Raw genomic sequence first — 24,090 nt, forward strand, 5'->3', positions numbered from 1 at the left:
GTCAGTGGTAGAATTTGGACTCAAGCCTTCCCAACTCAAAATCCAGTACCCTATCATAAGCTATGATTCCTCTTGAAACACCACTGTAAATAATATTTTATCATATGTCTTGGATATAAGAAGTATTTAACAAATGTCTGTCAAACTAAATCTGATTTATATTTATTCCAAAATTTATTTTTATGAATTTGCTATGTATCAAGGAGTAAAAATTTCCTTACACAAAGAGAAAAAGAGGCTTATAAAAAAGACAATATGAATTTCTATTTTCTTTCTCTCAAACACATATATACACACATCACAGATCCAATATTGTAGCCTGTTTGTTCTTTTCTGAAATTTCTTTTTAAATTTTTAAAAAATCTTTTTAGTGGAATTTTAAATATTTTTAAAATCTTTCATTGACCCTCTTTTTTTCTCTCATTATACTTTGCATTTACTTTCATTACCTTTATCCATAACTCTGTCCTCCTGCCCTCTGTAAAGCACTCCCTTGTAACAAATAAAAACTGTTAAGCAAAACAAATCATACATTGGTTGTATATGAAAATTCTCTGAACCTCTAATGGACTAGAGGCATCAAATATACTTTCCACAGACCTCATGCCACCCCCAACACTTCCCAGTGCTATTGAACCAATTAAAATGCAACTGGGAAATATTTAATAAAATAAGTATAATAGATATTTCATTTAAAAGCTAAGTCTATATGGCTTTCAGGGCCCCTTTTGTACAGATTAGAAAACTCCATTTCTATTTGAGTTCGATACCACCACTCTAGGTCTCTAGGTCATTGCCTCTCTGCCAAGGGGCAGGAAGAATGCTTCATCATTAATCTTGTGAAATCATGATTTTTGTGGGTTTCTTTTATAGCCTGTTACTTTACTGAAGTTATTGTTTCAATTAATTTTTGACTAAGTGTCATTCTCTTAGTAAACCATTATGTCATCTACAAAAAAGTGATAATTCTTGTTTATTCTTTGCCTTTATTCATTCTCTCAATTTCTTTTTCTTTTATATCTTATTGCTATAGCTAGCATTTCTAGAAATATATCAAATAACAATGGTAAAAGTGAACTTTCTTGCTCTGCTCTTGATCTTTCAGGGAAAACCTCAAGCATTTCTACACTAAAAATAACTTGAGTCCTTGGTTTTAGATATACTATTTTCCACATTAACAAATGGCCCATTTATTAGCAAGCTTTTTAATGTTTTAAATATAAATGAGTATTGTATTTTGTCAAAAGCCTTTCCTGCATTGGTTATTGTTAGCAAAATCTATCATGCTTTTATTTTTCCCAATATAAAACCAACCTTGCATTCTAGATATAAATCTATCCATTCTAGATATAAATCACAATATATAATTGTGTATAATATATAATACTTCTGCTATATATTATATAGAATATAATACTTCTCTACTTTATGCTTCATTTACATATCTGTACATATTTGTTTAATAGGAATTTTGTAGGTTCTCATGTTTTTCTATTTTTGCAAACAATTCATGACAATTGGAATTGTACTCTGAATGCCTGAGAGAATCCACTTTTAAGGCCATCTGGTCCTGAGCTTTATTTTTTTCTCCTCCCCTTTGGGAATTGCCTCATGACTTGTTCAATTTCTTTTTCTGAGTTTGGGTTATTTAAATACTTCATTCTATTAGTCTATGCATTTAATATTTGTATAACTATAAATCCATTTTATTTAGGCTATTAATTTTGTTGGTATATGATTGGGCAAAACACTTTCTCATTATTTCCTTTATTTCCTCTATATTTGCTACAAATTCTTTTTCATTTTTTTATGTTAAATTTGATTTTCTTTCTTTTGTATCAAATTGGCTAACAGCTTAATTTACTGGTTTAAAAAAGGTTCTACTTATATTTATCACCTCAGGCTTTATTAATTTTCAAAATTCTTATTTTTGTGTTTAATAGGGTTTTTAAAAATCTGTTGCTATTCTAGTTTTCTTTAGCTGTATACCCAATTCACTGATCTGTTCATTCTCTTTTTTGGTTGATGAAAATATTTTGTCATTTTTTGTTTGTTTGTTTAGTTGTTTGTTATTTTTTTAGTTATTTTTCAGACATGTCTGATCCTGTGACCACACCCTTTGGGGGATTTGGCAAATACACAGAAGTGCTTTGCATTTCCTTTTCCAGCTCATTTTACAGACGAAGAAACTGAGATAAACAGGGGTAAGTGCTTTCCCAGGGTCACAGAGCTCGTAAGTTTCTGAGGTTGAATTTGAACTCAGATTTTCCTGACTCTGGGTCTGACACTCTGTCCCCATGTGTTACCTACTTGTCCTAGAAAATATTTAGAGATATAAATTTTCCCCTAAAGATTGTTTATATATATACACACACACATATACATATTTGTGTCTTGGCATTTCATCCTATACGGTTTGTCACTGTTCCCTCTAAGTGTAATTCTTCTAGCTGCCCAGGTGATAATAGCAATTTTTAAAAGTTACCAATGACCTCTTTTCTTATAGGGATACATATCATTTTAACTTAGAGTCTCTTTACAGAAGTTGGGTTTTTGTTTTGTTTTGTTTTGTTTTTCTTTTCCCCTCTTTTTTAATTACCTTTTGATGATTCTCTTGAGTTCTGTGTTTGGGCATCAAATTTTCTGTTCAGGTCTGGCCTTTTCTTTGCAAATTCTTGGAATTCTTCTATTTTGTTGAATGACCATACTTTCCCTTGTAAGAATAGAGTCAGTTTTGCTGGGTACTATATGAATCTTTGGGTCAAGTGTTTTTTTTTTAAAAACAATTCTTGTTGGATTCTGCTTTTCATTTTCATTTTGTGAATAAGTTTCTGCCATTTACAGTTATGATTGTTGGTGTGCTTGTTAATTACCCTCTATTGTATCTTCTCTATATCTTTTTCCCCTACCATGGTATTTGCAAAGAACAGAAAAAGGCAAAAGAAAGAATTTGATCAATACCAGTAATCTTTCTCTTCCATCAGCCTCTCATGACCAAGTCCTGAACCAGATTTTTGATTCTCATACTTTCTTCCATACTCTGAAACTAACATTTTGCTTGTGACTATTCCCTCTCTGACTCTCCCCTTCCTCTTTAGCTCCTTCCTCCTCTACCGGGCCCATTTCCTTTTTGAGTTTAAGGAATTTCTATGGGTGCATTCAACCCACTTTTTTTCAGGTTCAGATAAGACTGGGTTCATCAGATTTGCGTTCCTTCCACTCCTTCCCACTGTTAGCACATTCTTCTTTATTATGTAAATGAGGAGGTTCCTCCTGCTCTTTTCTTAATTTCTGTTTTTTTTTTCTCTACCCCTTTTCTTTCCTCTCTCAAAAACAACCAAATATAACAAAACCACCTGTAGACCCTGTTTTTGTTTTATTTTCTCCTTCTTCCACTGGCTGCTCAGACTCATTATACATTTTAATTATAGCAGTTTGCACAATTGTTTCATATCTTCATCTCACTTGACCTTCACAATAAAAACTTTGTGAAGTGGACAGCAAATAACAGCATCTTTCTCATGATGTTATTTGCACTAATGTTCAATCTGAAATGAAATCAATTTGATGAGAAAAAATTAAATTTGTCTTGTCTTATTTGATATCATTAACTGTAAGCACTGTAAAAAAAATCACCGATAAAGATTTTATGGCTGGCTTAGCTGGGATTTGGTTATTGTGAAGAGTTCTGACACTGTAAAAGTCTTAGGAAATGGAAAACTATTAGCTGGAATGGTTTGTTACAAGAATGCTTAACTTCCCCTTTTATACAGTGATACTTTTCATTTCCTCCTTATGTAAAAAGGGGTGGAGTTGGACTAGATGTATTCTAAAGTTCCTTCTATCTCTCCACTATATTTACAAATTTTAAATTCTGAACTGAAACTGCCAAATACGGCCCTACCCATTTTCCTTCACCAACTCAAATGGCATTAGTGTGTTTTTAGGAAATAGAAACTAATTTTCAAGCAAATCATTTCTAGGAAAATGAATGCAACAAACCAAAAAGCTTCACCATAAACAATTCCCTCCCTCCCTCCCTCTTAGTCCTGCAAAAGAAAGCTAACCAAGTAACAAATATGGTAAGAAAGATCTAATTAATTTGACCTTAGCCTGGAAGCTGTTAGAAAGTTGGCTCATTTACTTTTACTTTATCAATTAAAAATAATTTGTTAGGCAAATTAATTGTAGCAGCAAGACTGCAGAAGAACTACTTACCTATTTAAAAGAACAAATATTTTGAAGCATTTGTACTTTAAATGCATGCGTAAGAGTGATTATAAAATTAGCTGAGTATTATTTAAGTGGATAAGTTGTTTTTAAAAATCTTCACTTGATGCAGAGTGAAATAAGCAGAACCAGAACATCATACACAATTAACAGCAATGCTGTGAGAGAATCAACTGTAATAGACTTAGCTCTTCTCAGCTATATAATGATTGAGGACAATTCTGAGGAACTTATGATAAAGAATGTTCTCTACCTCCAAAAAGAAGAGAGAGAAAAGAACTGTTAAGAGTCAGATGGGGGTGGGTGGGTGGGTGGGGGGGCAGCTGGGTAGCTCAGTGGATTGAGAGCCAGGCCTAGAGATGGGAGGTCCTAGGTTCAAATCTGGCCTCAAACACTTCACAGCTGTGTGACCCTGGACAAGTCACTTGCCTAGCCCATTACCTAGCCCTTACCACTCTTCTGCCTTGGAGCCAATATGCAGTATTGACTGCAAGACGGAAGGTAAGGGTTTAAAAAAAAAAAAGAGTCAAATGCAGATCAAAGCATACAATTGTACACTTCAGTTTATTTGGGTTTTTTTTGGGGGGGGGTTTCTATGAGTATTTTCTCACAACAATGAACAATATGGAAATATCTTTTACAGTATACTACAGATCAAATTGCTTATCATCTCTGGGAAGGAGGAGGGAAAGAAGGAAGGAAGGAAGGAAGGAAGGGGGACAATTTGGATCATATAACTTCAGAAAACCTATGTGGAAAATTGTTATTACATGTAATTAGTAAGATAAAATATCTTTTTTAAAAATCTTCACTCAAGGGGTTGTACTGTGCCACAAGAAATGACAAGCAGGATAATCACAAAAAAACTTGTAAAGACTTACATGAAGTGATGCCAAGTGAAGTGAGCAGACCCAGAAGAACACTGTACACAGTAATGGCAAAAAAAAGTATGATGATCAACTAGGAAGGTCTTAACTATTATCTGCAATGCAAGGATCCAGGACAACTCCAAGGGACTCATGATCAAAAAGGCCATCCACTGCTATAGAAGGAACTGAGGGAATCTGAATGCAGATTCAAGCCTATCATTCTTCACTTTATTTCCTCCATAAATTTTTCTCTACTGTAAGTCATGTGTCTTCTTTTACAACATATCATATTACCTACCATCTTGAAGAGGGGGGAAAGATAGGAGTGGGAGGAAGGGAATGAACATGGATGGCAAAATGTCAGAAAATAATTATTAAGATTGTATTGATATGTAAAAAAAAATAAAATAATTTTTAAAAAGTCTTCACTTGATCTATCATGCCCATCACCTATTATCTCATTTCATATCTGTCTAGGGCAGCAAGAGGTGCAGTATAATGGGCCTGGAGTCAGGAAACTCAAGTTCAAATCTGGCCTCCTTAGACACTAGATGTATGATCCTAGATAAGTAATTTAACCTGTCTGCCTCAGTTTTCTCAATATTGTAAAATGGAGAAAAATAAAAGAAATTCCCAGGGTGGTTGTGAGGATCAAATGAGATAATATTTTTAAAGCACTTAGCCCAGTACCTGGCACATAGTAGGATTTTAATAAATGTTTATTTCCTTCTTTCCCTTTTATGACTAAATCCCTTGAGGTCATCTAGAATAGATGCCTCCACTTCCTTTCTTCTCACTCTCAACTATTTTTTAAAAAAATAAACTCTTTCTTTCTTAGAATCAATATTGTGTTTTGTTTGCCAGAAGAATGGTAAGGGCTAGACAATGGGGATCAAGTGTTTTTTCCAGGGCCTCACAGCTAGTCTGAGGCTAGATTTGAACCCCAAACCTCTGTTCTCCAGTCCACTAAGCCACCTAGCTGCCTCCAGTTCTTACTCTTTAAAGTCTGGCTTCTGACCTCATCATCCAACTGAAACTATTCTCTGAAATGTTATTAACCATCTCTTAATGGCCAGATCTAATGGCCTTTTTTATTTCCTCCCAGTTCTCATCCTTGACTTCTCTGAAGCTTTTAACATTGCTGATCACCCTTTCTTCCTGGATATTCTCTTTTCTTTAGGTTTATAGGACCCCATCCTCTCCTACCTTTGCTAGATCCAGATCATAACCATAAACCATAGGTCCCATACAGGACTCTGGGTCATTTTTCTCTGATCCCTCCATATTGTTTAATTCAGTAATATCATCAAATGTCATGAATTAATTATCATCTCTTTACAGATGATTCTCATATCTACTTATCCAGTTCTAACCTCTGGACTGAACCTGGAGGTCTACCTTTTCTAATAGCTTATTGGATCATTTGAATTATCCTTGAGATATTTAGACAATGGATCTAAAACCAAATTCATTCTCTTTCTCCAAAATGTTCCCCACCTTCCAAACTTCCATGTTACTGTCAAGGACACCACCAGTTTCCTGGTGACCCAGCTTCATAACTTTGATTCTTCACTCTTCCTCCACCCTCCATATCCAATCTGTTGCCAAGGGCTTGCCTTCACGACATCCCCCTTCTCTCCTCTGACATAGCCACCACCATCTTGGAGACAGGAGGTCCTAGGTTCAAATGTGGCCTCAGATACTTCCTAGATATGTGACCCTGGGCAAGTTACTTAAATGTAATTGCCTAGGACTTTCCACTTTTCTGCTTTGGAACTTAGTATTGATTCTAAAACAGAAGGTAAGGATTAAAAAAAAAAGAAAGAAAGAAATGACTTCTGGATTAAAATTGAAAGTTGACCAACAAGAAAATGCAAAATCAATATCCAGTTCTAATATAATCAGTACCCTATTAGGTCAATGTACAATTAATATATAGCGTGGATGAGATTTGCTACTGTTTTTATTCACTCATTTTCAGTCATTTCTCACTCATCATGACCCCAACTGGAGTTTTCAGAAAGGTACTAGAGAATTAAGCGACTTGCCCTGGGTCACACAGTTACTAAATGTCTGAGACTGAATTTGAACTCATGGCTATGAGTCTTACTGATTCAAAGCCTAGTGCTTTACCCATTGTGCCACCTAGCTGCCCTCCTGGATAAGAATGAGTTACCAATTGTATTCCTTCCTAGAAGAGAGAGAATTACCATGCCTTGCCATCTGCCCTTCCTCTGTGACCATCAGATTCCCAGCATTGCCATTTAACCTCATGATACAATCTAAAGAACTTTGGGCCTTGCCATCTGCTCTGTAGCTGAACTTAAATAAAGTGTTGTCTCCCCCAGAGCATGAGCCCCAAGAGAGTAGACTATATTGATTTTTCTGTTTGTATTTCCATCACTTAGCACAGTGCTTGGCACAAAGTAAGTGCTTTCTAAATGCTTTTTCATTCATTCATTCAATATGAAATCCCACTGTATTATGATGAATTCTGGAAGAAGATGGGGGATATAGATAAGGCAATGAAATCAGGTCACTTTCAGACCATCATCACCATAGTAGACAGCCTTTGCCTCTGGAATGAAATAGGTACTGGCAATCATCTGGGAGAGGAACTTCTGACTACCTCCCAGTCCTGGGGATATAATGAATGACCCATAAAACTCTAGAGATGTGGAAGGGAGGAGGGAATGCCTATTGCCCAAAGCATTTGCCCCATGGCTACTGCTAATTTAATTTATGAACACTTACTTATCCAAGGCCTCCAACTTCCAAAGCTCAACCTTCACCAGACTGATTTTTTTTTTTTTACTGAACACAATGTTCTGCAGGTCATTTTCTATAATGTGACATAATTTATTATTTCTGAGTTTGTGGCTTCCTTATGGTTTAATTTAGCACAGCTAGTAACACAAATATATTAAATCCTCAGAAAATCCAAAACTCTTTTTAGCCAATAATTCCTTACATCTATCCCAAAGGTTGTGAGTGAGTAGCAAAATTTCTTTTTTGTGTTTTGAAATTATTTTATATTTTAAACAAAAGTGGTTTAAAAGAGCTATGAATTGGAGGAGGAAGGCATATAAGAGAGAAGGAAGTAATGTGGCAAAAAGCCAGGTAATGAATAAATCAACCCAGAGATAATCGAGATCTCACAAACCTTTAGATGAAGTACAACCTCCTACCCAATGTGAGGATGCATTCTCCAGCACCCTTCTGAGAATGGACAGCACTATAAGTGACTAAGGGCTCATTTGTCAGCAAAATGGCACATTCTCCTATTAGTATAGCTCTAATTAGAAACTTTTTTCTTATAGTGAGCTTAAGTCTGCCTTGTGCTAACTTCCACAGAGAAATTCCATTCTCTGTAGCCACCTGATCTAAATCTAATCCCTTGTCCATGTAACAGTCAGTTCTTCAAGTATTTAAGACCAAAGACCACTGTCATATTCCTGTTTAGGATCTCTCTTGGCCAGGTTAAACATTCTAAGTGGCTCCAAGTATTTGCAATATAAATTTCTAACTTTCTCACACACATCACTGTTTTTTTAAAAAGGTAACTGCCATAATAGAATATGATATTCCAAATGTGGTCTGACCAATATAGAACATCACAGCAATATTAGCTTCTGGCATATGGACACTGCACTTCTAGTAATTCTCTTATTAATGGAGCCTAATATTTCATCAGAGTATTTAGTTTTGTTTTGCCGGGAGGGGGTGGTAGCTGGTTCTAATTGTGGGCTCATATTAAATGTGAAGTCAACTAAAAGTTCATTTATTTATTATATGAACATCTGTTAATGTTAATCCTGGTTTCTCAAATCCAATATCCTTTGCTCTTCTGAAAAAGCCTAACTAGCATTTTACACGTAGTTGGCTGTGATTCAGAAGAAAAGACTCTTCCTTAAGACAAACATAACAAGACAAAAGATGAAGTGTTTCTTACCGGTTCAGGAATGCATTTCCAAAGCGACTAAGTTTTCGAAATGGTTTTTTGGGATCCACAACTAAAGCATTTCCAGGGGTGCTGCCCTCAGTTTCTCCATACATCACAGCAATAAAAGAATCTGTTGTGGGCTCTGGACCAATCCTCATACCCGGAAAATCTTGTTCCAGTAAGTACCTAATTAAGAAAAGGAAAAGGAAGAAAAATGATGAATGTGGGCACAAAGCAAGAGCCAAACAGCATCCTAGCATGTGGGATTCCAGTACATGAAGCAAATTCATTTTGAGAAATGGGGCAGGCAGAGGGGGTAGTCTGCCGTGGTTAGGTGGACCAGGTATCCTGGGGGGGGGGTGTGGAGAGAAGGAGAATGGAAGGAGGGAGATGGCTAAAAGGCAGTGGGAATAGTTATAGGGGAGGACCCTGTGGTAGAATCACTGGAGAACTAAGGAAGTGCACCATCAGTGTTGATGCTCTTGGGGAAGAACCGATTCACCCCATCCTACTTACAATTCTGACCATGCTACAAAGAAGAAAATCCAGAAACAATTTTCCAAAAAAGAAAAATGTTTAATATTCACTATCTTTCTATTGAAGAATCAAAATTTTAAAGCTTATATTCCAGCATCTGGGAAAGAATGGTCAAACTTCTTGGTAGAATTGCTTCTGAGAGCAGGTCCTTTTCTAGGAATAATGTGCCATGTTAGCAGGCATTTCTATCAGCACATCTGGCATGAACACAAAGTGGAATTCACTCTGGGAGATGTACTGTTTTCTTTTCACTGACAATGAATTACAGCAAGGTTTCCTAATCTTGTTCATTCTCTGCCCCACTTAAATATGTCTTAATTTGCTGTAGTATCCCAGGAGGCAGTGGTAGCAGCAAAGGACATTTCCATCAAAAATTAAGCAGGAAGGATTGGGGAAAGGTTCAGACCAGATGTCACAGACCACTATATACAAGAATAATAACTCACATTAACATACTGCTTTACAGTTGTCAGAGAGGTAGCAGCATATAAAGGACAGAAAGTCGACCTCAGAGTCAAGAAGAAATAGATTCAAGTCCTGCCTCAGACATAACATGGATTGTGTGACCCTGGGCAAGTCATTTAGTCTTATTTGCCTTGGTTTCCTCATCTGTCAAATGATCTGGACAAGGAAATGGCAAACCACTCCAATTCTTTGCCAAGAAAACCCAACTTTTGGCCAAAAAGTAAGCCTGCTAGGTTCCTACTGAGAATGGTGAAAGGCAATACAGTGAGAGAATAAGAAACATAGGAAGGGCCTTGGTCAACTGAGAGAAAAGAAGAAAAGGGTGAAACTTGAGGGGGAAATTGTTTTGCTACAGCAAATACATTTGGTCTCTGTAATCCATTCTTGTGCCCTGATCACTGAATGGCTAGCATGCTAAGGCCTACTCATTGTAGTCCAGAGAAATGGTCAAAAAGCAGAGAAAATATGAAAGGTAATGAAAATGAACCCAAGAGAAGCAGACGGAACAGTCATGAGCCAGCAGGGGAAGAGAACTCCATGGAATTCCAAAGAACATTAAAAAGGAGAAAACTGTTGGCCAGAAGGAGGTCTGGGCACTCTTACTTCTCTTCTGACTCTCACCAGAGACTCTCTCCAGAGCTAGGGAGCACAGTTAGGTTTCCATATACTTTTCCTACCTGGCTTGTGCTGAAGAAGTGTTACTGCTTTGTTCTGAAGATCATCTTATACCATCATTTCATTCTTGAAAGGACATTTTGATCTCCCATCAAATACAGATATAGAAAATATAGGGATAGGGTCTACCCAATCCCTCTGTCCTACCTTTTTCCCTTTTTATCTCTTTGCTATAGAAATAAATTAGCCAAATAGTACCAAGACTGTCTCTGAAGTTTGTAATAGGAGGGAAGATTTTAAAGTCATATAGAAGAAAGTTGGGAGGGGTTTGACTCACTCTGGGTCAGGTCCAGACTCCATTAAGCTCTGAGGAGAAAGAGGAAGTGCTACACTTTAACCAGCCCCTCCAGCAGCTGGCTTCCTGTTCCTAGTATTGGGAAGGACCCCTCTATCCCACCATTACATCATTCTTGTGGACTATTGCACAGACTGATTATCATTTGCCACTGACATGTTGGATTATTTTGCTGAATTCATTTTTTTCCTTTTTTAAAATCTTTCTTACAAGGAAAATTTCACTGGGGAGGGGGAAAAGAGGCAAGAATGGATATATTTGGAAATTAATAGAATGTAAAACTAAAAAGGATCAAGAAAAAAAAAAGATGTACTCATTCCTGTGATCTTCCCCCCCCCCCCCCCCGAGTACACTGTGTTCCAAAAGTCTTAGTGCTTTAGCTACTTACAACTGCACTAAGACTTTGGGGACATACCCTGCATATAGGAATGCTGGTGCTGTTCAGTTGTTTCATTCATACCTGACTCTTCCTGACCCCATTTCATGTTTTCTTGGCAGAGAACCTAGAGTGGTTTGCTATTTCCTTCTCCAGCTCTGTTTACAGATAAGGAAACTGAGGCAAGCAGGGGTAAGTGACTTTCCCAAGTTCATATAGCTAGTGACTAAGGTCAGACTTGAACTCAGGAAGATGCCTTTTCCTGACTCCAGGCCTAGCACTCTATACACCATGGCTACCTATTTGCCCCTTCTGTGTGGATATGGATATCCATAGTTATACACACACATATACAAACAGGCAGGCTTCAGGGTGAAGTAGGAAAGAAAAACTTTGAAGACTGGCTTTACCCCCTCTTCTTTTCTGACCCACTTTATTTCCCACTTCCCTCAAATAAACATAGCAATCCAGATGGGAAGGAAAAAGTGAAAACATCTTGGAATGTATTGCCTGTGGGATAAAGTGGCCTCCACAAAGCCCCAGTTACAGTTCAGTCTAAAGGCTGAGAGACTCTCCATATATCTAGGCACATCTGGAAGAGGACAGGACTGTGACTCAGAGGAGAGTGAGCCAGGATCACCTGGTTATTTAGAAAGGATCTTAAAAAAACAAAATTAAATTTAAAAACTTTCTTTAATTTAAAAAAAGAAAAGAAATGATCTTAGAAAGTCATGCAGTACAGGCAACTGAGCAGCACAGTGGGTGGAATGTGGAGCCTGAAGTCAGGAAGACTATTCCTCCTGAGTTCAAAACTGACCTCACTTAATAGCTGTGTGACCCTAGGCAAGTTACTTCACCCTGCTTGTCTCAGTTTCCTCATCTGTAAAATGAGCTGGAGAAGGAAAGCCAAACCACTCTAGGATCTCTGCCCCCAAAAACCCCAAATGGGGTCACAAAGAGTCAGATACAGCTAAAAGGACTCCCCAACAAGCTCCAGGCAGATTTACACTGGGTTTGTGCTTTCATCATGCCAGGGAGAAGAGTGCTGATTTTATTAAAAGATTTCCAAGGAAGGAAATTACACAACTTCACTCAGTCACCCATTCTCATGTCAGATAATCGCTGAAGTTAGAAATGCTTTCATATCTAACCCAAGTAAGACCAGATAAACTTGACCCGCCACCATGGAGGAAGTTGGATGGACATCAGCCAAGTGTGCCCTGTTTGTTGGATAGGGTGGGGGAGGGAGGAATTCTTGTTCAGGTTGGACTAGATGACTTCTGAAGCCCCTTCCGTGTCTGAAAGTCTATGAATTCCTAGCTGAGAGAGCCAGGCATAAATGGAATGTTCTTAACCAGGCTAGGGGCTCCACTGAATTATCAAATAGTCTTCTGAATCACTAACTTAATTTAAATTTTAAAAAATTTCACTAATTTGGATTAATTGGGGAATGGGGAGGGTGTTAGTACAGGAGAGTGAAAGATAAGAATTACAGAACTTTAAAAATAGGCATTACAACTTTTGGGTACATAAAGTTAACAGGTACAGCTAAGATTCTGTAAGTTCTGGATCTTCTTTATTGAATAGATTTATTGTTTTAAAGTAATTCACACGGGCAGCATAGGTGGCTAAGTGGATAGAGAGCCAGGTCTGGAGACAAGAGGTCCTGAGTTCAAATTTGGTCTCAGATACTTTCTAGTTGTGTGATCCTGGGCAAGTCACATTATCCTAAGTGCCTAACTCTTACCTGTTCTTTAGTATCAGTTCTAAGGCAGAAGATGAGGGTTTAAAAAACAAACACAGGGAGCCAGTAAGAGTTATGTGATCATGAGATGTTAAAGTGACATATTAATCCTATTAAAGAAAAGTCATTTCATAAACTCTGAGTCACCTGGTCTTACTTCACTGTATTTTCTTTATGTCAACGGATGGCTCCTCAGGATGGGAAGGGTAATGGGACATGTCTGTGGTATAAAAAAACCCAAACAAATCAAAAGGTATAAAATCAAACTGTTTTTTAAAAGTCATTGCAGTCCTAAAGTTTGAAATCCTACACTAAATCTGGACACGCAAATAAGTTTAATCTACACCAATTCCAAACTTTGCAAGTCTCACTAGAATTGAGAAGAACCGAAATGCTAGAACCCTGGGCCAGGTAGTGAGGGTTTTGGGATGTGTGTTTAATACAGTTTAAAATGACTATAATGGCAAGCTTTTGCTGGTACTGAGAATATTACTGGAATGAACTTGATAGAGTGGAAAAACATCAGCTGAACAATCAAGATTTCCTAAATCACGCTGGGGGAGGGACAAAGAAGGGGAGACATTTGCTGATCAAATAACTTGGTTTTTGCATACAGCAATTGCTTAAAAAGTCAGACAACAGTCCCAAAACAATTTAGGGAACCAAAAAGTGTCTTGGCCTTGAAAAAGTCTTCCTGTCTGTGCGTGACTGCCTTCAAATAGCGCTGGACCGTGGCCCCTTCAAATAGCGCTGGACCGTGGCCCCAACTCTAACGGTTATCTGCCCCACTTAGGGCCACCAAATGTTGGTAGGAGAGTGTGTCTTTAACACAGAATGCTCTCCTTCTTCTTTGAACATTTGGGCAGACAACAAATGTTCTCATTTGAGGATCTATTTAATATTTTCATACAACTCTTCATAAAAGAATTTCAATGGCCAACTCTGCTGGCATCTCCAGACATCTTGCATGGCCTCCACATACCTGACCAAAGTGGTAACAATGGGTATGAAGCTAGTGGGGTTGTAAAGCTGTTGTAGCTCTTCGAATCACCAATGATTCAACACAAGAGGCTCTCCTGACTGCCATTCAGGAGGAATTCATGGGATACTTGGGTTTCAAGCTCATCTCCTATCCTACTCATCATGAGTAATTTAAGCCTTTTTTTATTTCCCCTTTAACCACTCACCTTTATTTCTCTCCCACTAGTTAACTTTTGAAGTTACTGCCTATCCTTCATTTTTCAGTTTTACATAGTAGCAAATACTTTCATCTTAATGTTAATAAAAACTCACATGTGGCCCTTTAAAGTCCAGAATTGCTTTCCTTACATTAACCCTTTGAAATATCTAATGCAAGCTTATGTCCTTCTAGACAAGGAGTAGTGATCACTTGGTTCAGAGGGGTCAACTTGCTGGTGATTATACATCTAGGAAGTGTCTCTCTTGGTGGGAATTCAAACTCCAGGCTCCTGATTCCAAGGCCAGACTGCCATCCACTACAGCCAGGCTGCCTTTTTCATTTACCTTGTTATAGTCCAGTAAAGAGATCTCAGAAAACACACCCTTTTCAGAGTAGCAGAAAGCTATCTTTAACAACTTTACAAGGGTTTTGTTTGCTGATATTTTTGTCTTATAAATCAGCCTAGCCTCTCAGAGAAACAAGCAAATAATCTTAACTCACAAAAACTAAAGGACTTTCTAAAACAAGAAGTACAAAGACTTGCCAACCACTTAGCTATAGAGAAAAGACAAATTGTTTTTTTCTGTCTCAGAGGCCTACAAGGGGTCTCTATGACTTGGTCTGCCCCAGCAAAGGTTTGAAGAAACCCATGGTTGGAGAAAAGTTGAGTAACTTACTTTAATGATCTGCAAACACACCAATCTACTTAATAAATAAGCTGTGGAATGGAAGTTTCTGCTCCTTCTTGATTTCTAGATGAACTGTAGTTCTCCTGCATTCTCAGAGGCAGCTGTCACTTCTAGCAATGACCTGAAGTCCAGCTATCAGCACAAAAGAACTTGGCTTCTAAGTTAAGAACAGAGAAATAGGTTCCTAGTTTCCAGTTCAGTGTGCCAAGCTTGTAGAATTACAAGCCTAACCTAAGTGACCACAATCTAGAGATACTAGATGAGGAATAACTTTTTTTAAAAATCCTTACCTTCTGTCCTAGTATTAATTCTAAGACAAAAGAGCAGAAGTACTAGACAATTGGGGTTTAGTGACTTGCCCAGGGTCACATAGCCAGGAAGTATATAAGGCTAGATTTGAACCCAGGTTCTCCTAACTTCAAGCCTGGCTCTCTATCTACTCTGCTACCTTCTTAGGATCATTCTAAACTAAAAAAAAAGACATGAAAAGTTTCTTTCCTGTTCTGGAACTATGGTTCTTTCATTCTAGAAAGGCTTCTTTTTACTTTGCTTTATTGGAAAAACCATGCCATTTGTCAACAAGTCTATTTCCCTTTAAATATGGTCAGAGGTAATGAAAATAATCTCAGTTTAATTTACCACACCCACTTGGAAAATTGCGGTCTTCCTTAAATCAATGAAAAGAGCAGTCATGTCAGTCATTGGCACTTAAATAGTTTTTGTGTTGCCCTGAGAAGCTTGAGCTATACATTTTTTCTTTTTCCTTTTAGTTAAGTCAGGTGAGATATTGCCACAAATAATGCCAGCTTGAATAAACCTTGAGGTCAATTCCTGTTTAAAACTCCAGAAAAAAAATGAAATATCACACGCACACACATACACACACACACTCTCTCTCTCTCACTCACTCACGCACACACACACACACACATGCATGGGTCCTATTCTGCAGTTGTGCAAATGGGGAACCTGATACAAAATGTTGCTATAACACTGTTAGCAGTATCTATCAGACAAAACTAAGGAAGGAACGTTAAAGTCCATCCCCTCCTCCTTTTTAAACCCTTACCTTCTGTCATAAAATCAATACTAAAGGTCCATTCTAAGGCAGAAGAGTCATACAGGCTAGGCAATTGGGGTTAAATGACTTGCCCAGGATCACACAGTCAGGAAGTGTCTGAATCCGAGACCTCCCATTTCCAGTATTGAGCCACCTAGCTGCCCCCCAAGTCTATCCCTTTCTGAGAAGAATTTATACATTTTCTGGGATAAGTAAAAGTCCATGCTACTTGCTTTCTACATTTGATATCTTTCATTACTATTTATAGCAAAGCAAAACATTTAAGAATCCTTTAAAGAAAAAAAGAAAAAGAAAAAAATCTCCAGAAAAGGAAAGTACTTTGGACAAGTGGTCAGAAAACACCAGTCTGAAAAGACGTGCTTCTTTGTGCATTAAAAGTTCCTCACTTCTGGCAGGAGATACGTGGCATGTTTCATCTTCATTTTTTGGTCACTGCTTATCATTGCATTGCTCAGAGTTCTAAAGCTTTTCAGAGTTGTTTTTCTTTATAATATTGTTGTCATCATATAAATTGTTCTCTCAGTCCTGCTCATTTCCTTCTGTAACAGGCTTCCTAGTTTCCTCCTAAACAGTCTATTCCATCATTCCTCGTGGCATCATAATATCCATTATTCTCATATGCCATTCCACAATAGGGCAGCCTCTCGGTTTCTAGTTTGGGGCTACCACTAAAAGAGTCACATAATTTTTGTACCTGTAGATCCTCTTATTCTTTCTTTGATTTCTTTAGGGTACAGGCCTAGTAGTAGTGGAATAGCTTGGTCAAAGGGTATGTACCATTTGGTAACTTTCTGGACATAGTTACAAATTGCTTTCCAGAAGAAATCAATTCACAGTTCCACCAAGAGTGCACCAGAAGGGGCCTCAGATACTTCCTAGCTGTGTGACCCTGGGCAAGTCACTAATTCCCATTGCTAACCCTTGCTGTTCTTCTGTGTTAGAATTGATACTAAGAGAGGGTTTAAAAAAAAAAAGTGCAGTAGAATCTTTGATTTCCCACAGACCCTCCAACATTTCTCATTTTCTTCTTTTGTCTTGTGACTCTGATAGTAAAACTTCATTTTTCCCATCTGTAAAACTGGGATAGTGTCCAGACTTGGGATTTCTTTGGTGTAGGGAATTCCCAAGTGAGGAAATGCCTTATACTAATAAAAGATTTCCCTTTATAACTTCAGTCTTAGAGAGTTGCTTAAAGAGCTGAGATTTTAAGTCTAACCTCTTCATTTTACAGATGAGGAAACTAAGGCCCAGAGAGGATAGGTGAAATGCCATGGTTATGTAGTTGAATGACCAAATGAGAATGAAAACCCAATCTCCTGATTCTGAATACAGTGATCACACTTCAGACCCTAATGAGCTCTCATTCATTTTGCCTTTTCTCCAAAGCCTCCTTTCCGTCTAATTCCTTTCTATTTTCAAACCAAACTCAGAGCTTCCCTATCCTAACACAACTTTTCCTCCATGCTGTTTGCTGCCCCGACTTCTGAGCTATCTTGTTCCTATTTACTGCTCCAACTGCTTAGGCTTATCTTGCCTAATAACAAAGTTGTTTAGGGAAGGGGTTGGAAACAAGCCTTTATTGAGTACCTACTATGTACCCGGCAGTGAGCTAAGCACTTTAAAAAAATTATCTCATTCGATCCTTACAACTACTCTGAAAAGTAGGTGCTCCTATTAGCATCTGATTTCACAGTTAAGGAAACTGAGGAAGACAGAGGTTAAGTGATTTGCCCATCTGGTAGGTATGTGAGGCCAAATTTGGACTCCAGTCTTCCTGACTCCAGGCTCAGCACTCTATAACCACTATATCACCTGCCCAGTAAAATAATGGCAAACACTCTTACCTAATAAGATATTAACACATAGACTGTCTTAGATTCTAATGGAAAGAAGATAGGATTGGGAGTCAGGAGACTTAGTTCAATATTTGCCATTCTTGTACAAAGTGGGTGGCAACTTCACAATCCCAATTAATTAGCAAACATTTATTAAGCACCTACTATGTGCCAGGCATTACACTAAGCTCTGGGGACACAAAAAGAGTTTTTAAAAAAGAGGTAAAAAAGAGCCCCAGCCACCCTCAACGAGCTTACAATTTAAGAGGGGGAGACAAAAACATACAAATGCAAACAAATGTATATGAAACAAACTAAAACTAGGATAGATAATTAGCAGAAAGATGATGGTAGAAATAAACTGGAAGAAAAATATTTATACTTCTGTAAACTTCAAATGAGTGATTATTCTATCTTAATTTTTCTTTGGTAGCCCCTCATTGTCATAAACAGTTTCACTGACTACCTTGAATTATCCAAAGTCACACCAAAAGGTATTGTAGTTATTGACTTCAGTCCCGGGGTCAAATAAGATCAAACATACAAAATACTTTGGAAACCTTAAAAATTTTTGTAATCATTATAATTAATCATCATTTCCATTCACCTCTCAGGTGTCTTCTCTGAATTCACTTCTTATTCTTCTTTTTTTAAACATAACCCTTACCTTCTGTCTTAGAATCAATACTGTGTATTGGTTCCAAGGCACAAGAGTGGTAAGGGTTAAGTGACTTCCCCAGGATCACACAAGTAAGAAGTGTGTGAGGCCAGATTTGAACCCAGGACCTCCCATCTATAGGCCTCGCTCTCCATCCACTGAGCTACCCAGCTGCCCTCTGAATTCATTTCTTTTTAATAAATATATTTCTTTGATAAATTCTGTTAATGAAAGTTCTTCCCCTCCAAATGACAAAGACAAAAGTAGGAAGGGGATCTCCAAAAATGATAACACATCAACGTTTTAGAAAGCTAAAAACCAACTGCATTTTGCTGAAATTTATTCATCACTTTTTAGGGCTTTTAAAGTTCATTTCTTATTCTTCCTTGGATTGTAGCTAAGAATTAATTCAGTGTGTCAGTTGCAAGCTTGTAAAGCTTCAAAAGTTAGTGTTTAATAAATGATTAAGGAGAATACAAGTCATAATGACAAAAGAGAACTGGTATAGCAACACCAGCTCCTCTGAACGTGACAGATGTAATATCTGGGGTACTATAATTATAATACTGTGTACTTACATTGTGCTTTTTATCTGTAGATGTCATGAAATTCTCATCACCCACCTCTGGGCCTGTCACTTACATGGTTTTATTACTTGTGAATTTAAAAGATCAGCATAATTAAGTTCTCAAAAATAAAATCTATTTGCAACCTTTCAGGCTGAGATATCCGGTAGAGGATAGAATATGTAATTTTAAAATTTTATTTTAAAACACCCCCCCCCATCCACAGCTGGGTGACTCAGTGGATTGAGAGTCAGACCCAGAGACAGGAAGTCCTGGGTTCAAATCTGGCCTTAGACACTTCCCAGCTGTGTGACCTTGGATAAGTCACTTAACCCCCATTGCCTTTGAGCCCTTTTGTCTTAGAACCAATACGCAGTATTGATTCTAAGATGGAAGGTAAGGGTTTAAAAATAAGTAAATAATAAAAATACCCCCTCCAACCACTGCCAAAAAAACCCAAATCATTTACACTGCTCATTCATGTCCTCCTACAAAGCTCAATGAGACAAAGTTACTATCCAGAAATAATCTTTCTAGAGGATTTCAGAGTTGAAAGGATCATCAGGGGCCATCAAATTCAACTTGTAGCTGAACAAAAATCACTTCTCTAGCGCCCCCTTCAGGGGATTATCCAACTTGAAGACCTCTAATGAGGAGGCCCTGGTTACCTCTGGAAGAAGCCCATTTTATTTTGGGAGAGTGCCAGTTGTTGGAAAGTTTTTCCTTACATGGAGCAAAAATCAGTTTCTCTGCAACTTCTACACAATGCTTTTAGTCCTATCCGCTGAGGCCAAGCAGAACAGGGCTGAGCCCTCTTCCCACATAGCAGTTCTTCAAATAGTTAAAGATAACTACCACGTTTCCCCAGCTGAGCTCCCCTCTGCTTTCCCTTCCCTGCCTTCTGTACAATCTTGCTCTCTCCAGGCTAAATATCCCTAGTTCTTTCAACTGATTTCTGTAACTAATAATAATAATGATATCTTATTTGTATAACACGCTAAGGTTTGCATAACACTTTACAAAGATTTTCTAGTTTTATCCTCACACCACCTGTGGAAGGTTGACACTATTACTATCCCCATTTTAGAGATGATGAAACTGAGACAAGAGAGGTTAAATGATTTGTCCAGAACACACAGCTAGTAAATGCCTGAGACAGGATTCCAACTCAAAGGCTGCCTCAAAGCATGCATGACATGCTGATCTTCAGGACTTTCACCAACTTGGTTGATCTCCTCTGGACTCCCTTTAGTTTATCAGTGTGTTTCTCAGAATACACATTTTGAATTCTAATTTCATTAACACATCTTGTTTATGCCACAGGCATAAATACATGAACATAGCTGTGATTTAGGAAGCACTTTCATTACAACAACCCTGTGAGGTAGGTAGCTCAAGTATACTTACCCCTGTTTATAGATGGAGAGACACTAGCCTTCATGTCAAGAAGACGTGGATTCAAATCTTGTCTGACCCTGGCTGTATCACCCTGGACAAGTCAACTAACCTTTTAGTCTATAAGCCTATAAAGGTGCTGACTTGCATTGGTAGCTACTGTCCACCCCTCACTGCCCCACCTCCTACACTACACTGGTCCAGCCAAAAAAAATAAAAAATATTGTGTTTATGTATGTATGTCTCTGGGAGCAGTAGCTAGGTGGCACAGTACATAATCTGTGCCTGTAGTCAGGAAGACTCTCTTCATGCCTTAAAATCTGACGTCAGACACTTACTAGTTGTGTGACCCTGGGCAAGTCACTTATCCCTACTGGTCTCAATTTCCCCATCTGTAAAATGAGTCAGAAAAGGAAAAGGCAAACCATTCCAGTATCTTTGCCAAGAAAATCCCAAATGGGGTCATGAAGAGTTGAACATGACTGAACAATAAGAATGCATATGACTATCCTGAAACATATAAATACACATTCTTGCATTTGGGACACAAATGTGCTATAGTAACAATGACACCTTATTGCATCTGGAGGAACTATTTAGGCTACTGGGGCAGAGAAAAAGAGGTCATCATCTAATAGAGATGACATGTAGCCAAATATGGATACAACTTTCTCAAACCCCTGGAGAGTTTGTATCATTTTTGAAGTGGTTTCATTTATGCTTTCAGAAAAACTGGGGCCAGAGTATAAGTGTTCAGTAACTGTTTCAAGACAAAGCCTGAGGGAGTAAAAGAACAAATCTTTTTCAACAGAACGAAGTTTTTCTGAGGCATTTTTTTACAATAAAATAATTGCCTCCAAAATCAAACACGATTTTAGGGGAAATGACTTCATATGAAAAGTTGGAAAGAGCTCATGTTTCTTTAGAGGAAGTTATTGATTTGAATCATAGGGCCTAAGTAATTGCTTGTTTTTAATAACAGTGTAAGCATTATCAATGTTTTCAGTTGTCAAGGATGAAGAGGAAACTTCCCATGTAGGGAAATGGAAACTAGTAGTATTGCCATTTAACACAACAGGGAGCAAAGCTGGCATGACTACTCTTATTAACTTGTACTAATCTCCAAATCTTTCCTGAAATAATAAGTGAGTGGAAACAGTGACTGGACAGAGCCCTAGACTTGTGGTTTAGAAGTCCTGGATTTGAATCCCACCTCTGACTCTTAACTAGCTAGATGACCTTAGATAAATCATTTTCCTCTCCAGGACTCAGTTTCCACAACCATAAAATGGAAATAATAACATGTCTTGTATATATCTTGAAAGGGAGTGTGGCTTAGTGAATAGAGTTCGGCATAGAGTTTGAGCCTCAGATCTACTTCTGACCCATACTAGCTGTGACCATAGACAAGTCACAACTTGTGAAGATTCTTAAATGGGATAATGTACATACAACATTTTGTAGGCCTTAAAGCTCTATGTGAAATGTGAACTATTGTTATTATTATTCATTGTAGTTGTAAAGAGGAGATGAACTTAAGGGAGCTAAATTGCTGTTATTACAGAATGTGGTGGTAGGGGTAATATGAGTTGTCAGTAATACAAGTCAGAAGACCTGGGATCAAATTCGGCCCAACTACTATTTGGATAAGTAGTTTAGCCTCTAGACCTCAGTTTCTCCCTCTGTAAAATAAGGGGATTAGATTATATCATCTCTGAAGTTCCTTCCAGTCCTAAATCCATATTGGTCAAGAACCTCTAGCCCACTGTCCTTCCTCCTCCCTCTTTTATATTAACATACCAACTAACCCTAATACCTTAAGTCCTTCCTCTCTTTCCCACTGAATCATGGAACTATTTCTGTGCTGGCCCATCCCTTCTATTGGACTCTTTCAGGACAGTATGGCCAGCTAGAGGCAACCTTTCTGCCAACCCAACATAAAGGGTCCTGGGAATAGGGCTAATGACAGGCTAGGAACAGAAGACAGCAGCTACCAGGGCATTTTTTGCTGGCCTGGTGAGCAGCAAACAGGTGATGGGACTTGGGGATGATTCCCAGCTGCACCATAAGATAGAAGTGCTCCGGTGGAGGATGCTGGCATTAAACTTGTAACCGGTTCTGGGCAGGGAATACTAATTGACCGAGAGCATGTAAGGGAAAGGGGAAAAGAGGAAGTCCTGAGTGTAGATAGACAGTACGGGAAAACAGTTCAGATAGGGCAGGGGGTTTAAGTAAGGTCCATGAAACTGTTTATGTGTAGATAGAGACAGATAAGTAATAGTACTTCAACATAATTGAACTCCTTTTGTAATCTGCATTTTATTTAATGAATTATTCTCCGAAAGGTTCTATAGGTTCCACTAGCCTGCCGAAGGGATTCAGACATACCCAAAAAAAGATTAAGAAACTCCTAGAAAAGGAGAAAACAGTAGAGGATGAGGGAGAGAGATCCTCAAGAAGGTGGGGCTAAGGCAGGACCCGAGAAATGATCAGTAATACTAATTTCAGGAATTAGCAGGACACGCAGCGTGGAGGGGATGGGGGGGAGAGGGCGGTCCTTTGGAGACACACGGATGTCAAGAGGCGAAGAGACTGGAGGGGGTTGGGGTGGGAGCACGGTGGGGCAGAGGTCAGTTACCGGATGAAGGTGGTCTTGCCCGTGCTGTACTGGCCCACCAGCAGCACCATGGGCTTGTTGTCGAAGTCAGCGTCTTCCAGAGCCGGTGAGTGGAATTCGTGGAAGCGGTATGCCTCCTCCAGTGGCAGCACCTTGCGCAGGTAGAGCGAGCGCAGGCCGCCCGTCACCGTCTGCACCGCATCCGCCCCGCCGGGCCGATCCCGTCCGCCTGCTTGCCGCCCCATCCAGCTGAACATCCTGCAGCTGTCCGCCCGACTCAATCTCAGCCCCGCCCCGGCTACGCTCTGGACCCCAACTCCGCCGCAAAGAGCAGCGTAACACTGAACCGGCCTGCGGGAAGAGCGAATGAGCCACGGGGCGCCAGCGCACTGCCACCGCCCCAAATTCGGGTCCCGCCCCCCAAGGCCCGGTCCAATCATCCTGAACTACGTCACTATTCACCTTCACTATTCAGGAGGTTCCCTGTGGGGTCCTTCCTGGTTGGGTGTCTTCCAAATCATCAGCCTATGGAGAGGAGCTTCCTAATGAATTATTAATGAGGGAGCGGGGCATCCCGCTTTGGGAGTGGCTGTGGGACTGAGCGCTTTGCCAGGTCACTCTCTCTTCTGGCCTGATGGCATTTGCTTCCGGACGAGTCAGCGTCTGAAAGCATTTTTTTTTTTTTGCGTAGCAGGTTACAAACCACTCCAGGTATGTAGGCTCTCTTGAGTTTCACAATCTCAGGGATAGCACAAATCAGTTAACTTCTCCTTTCCAGGACCTACTTCCAAAATTCCTCATATATACTAACGACTACACACACACACACACACACATATATTTTAAGTAATGATTGTACACATATTTTATATATATTAAATACACATGTTATATATATATAATATACAACACATTTTAACTAATAGCTATACATA

The 24,090-nt window shown here is 38.7% G+C and overlaps 1 protein-coding gene across 1 annotated transcript in view; it reads right to left on the minus strand.

Moving 5' to 3' along the window:
* The window catches only part of EHD4 (EH domain containing 4), a 107,499-nt gene extending 83,927 nt beyond the window's left edge, over positions 1 to 23,572 (minus strand). The window contains exons 1-2 of the mRNA XM_001362197.3: positions 23,177 to 23,572; positions 9,052 to 9,228 (exon numbers count right to left, since the gene is read on the minus strand). Coding sequence (XP_001362234.1) covers positions 9,052 to 9,228; positions 23,177 to 23,412 — 413 coding nt within the window. The 5' untranslated portion in view covers positions 23,413 to 23,572. The remainder of the gene's footprint in view (positions 1 to 9,051; positions 9,229 to 23,176) is intronic.
* Between the last annotated feature and the right edge of the window lie 518 nt (positions 23,573 to 24,090).

This window comes from Monodelphis domestica, chromosome 1 (genome assembly GCF_027887165.1).
Source record: "Monodelphis domestica isolate mMonDom1 chromosome 1, mMonDom1.pri, whole genome shotgun sequence".
Classification (NCBI taxonomy): Eukaryota; Metazoa; Chordata; class Mammalia; order Didelphimorphia; family Didelphidae; genus Monodelphis; species Monodelphis domestica.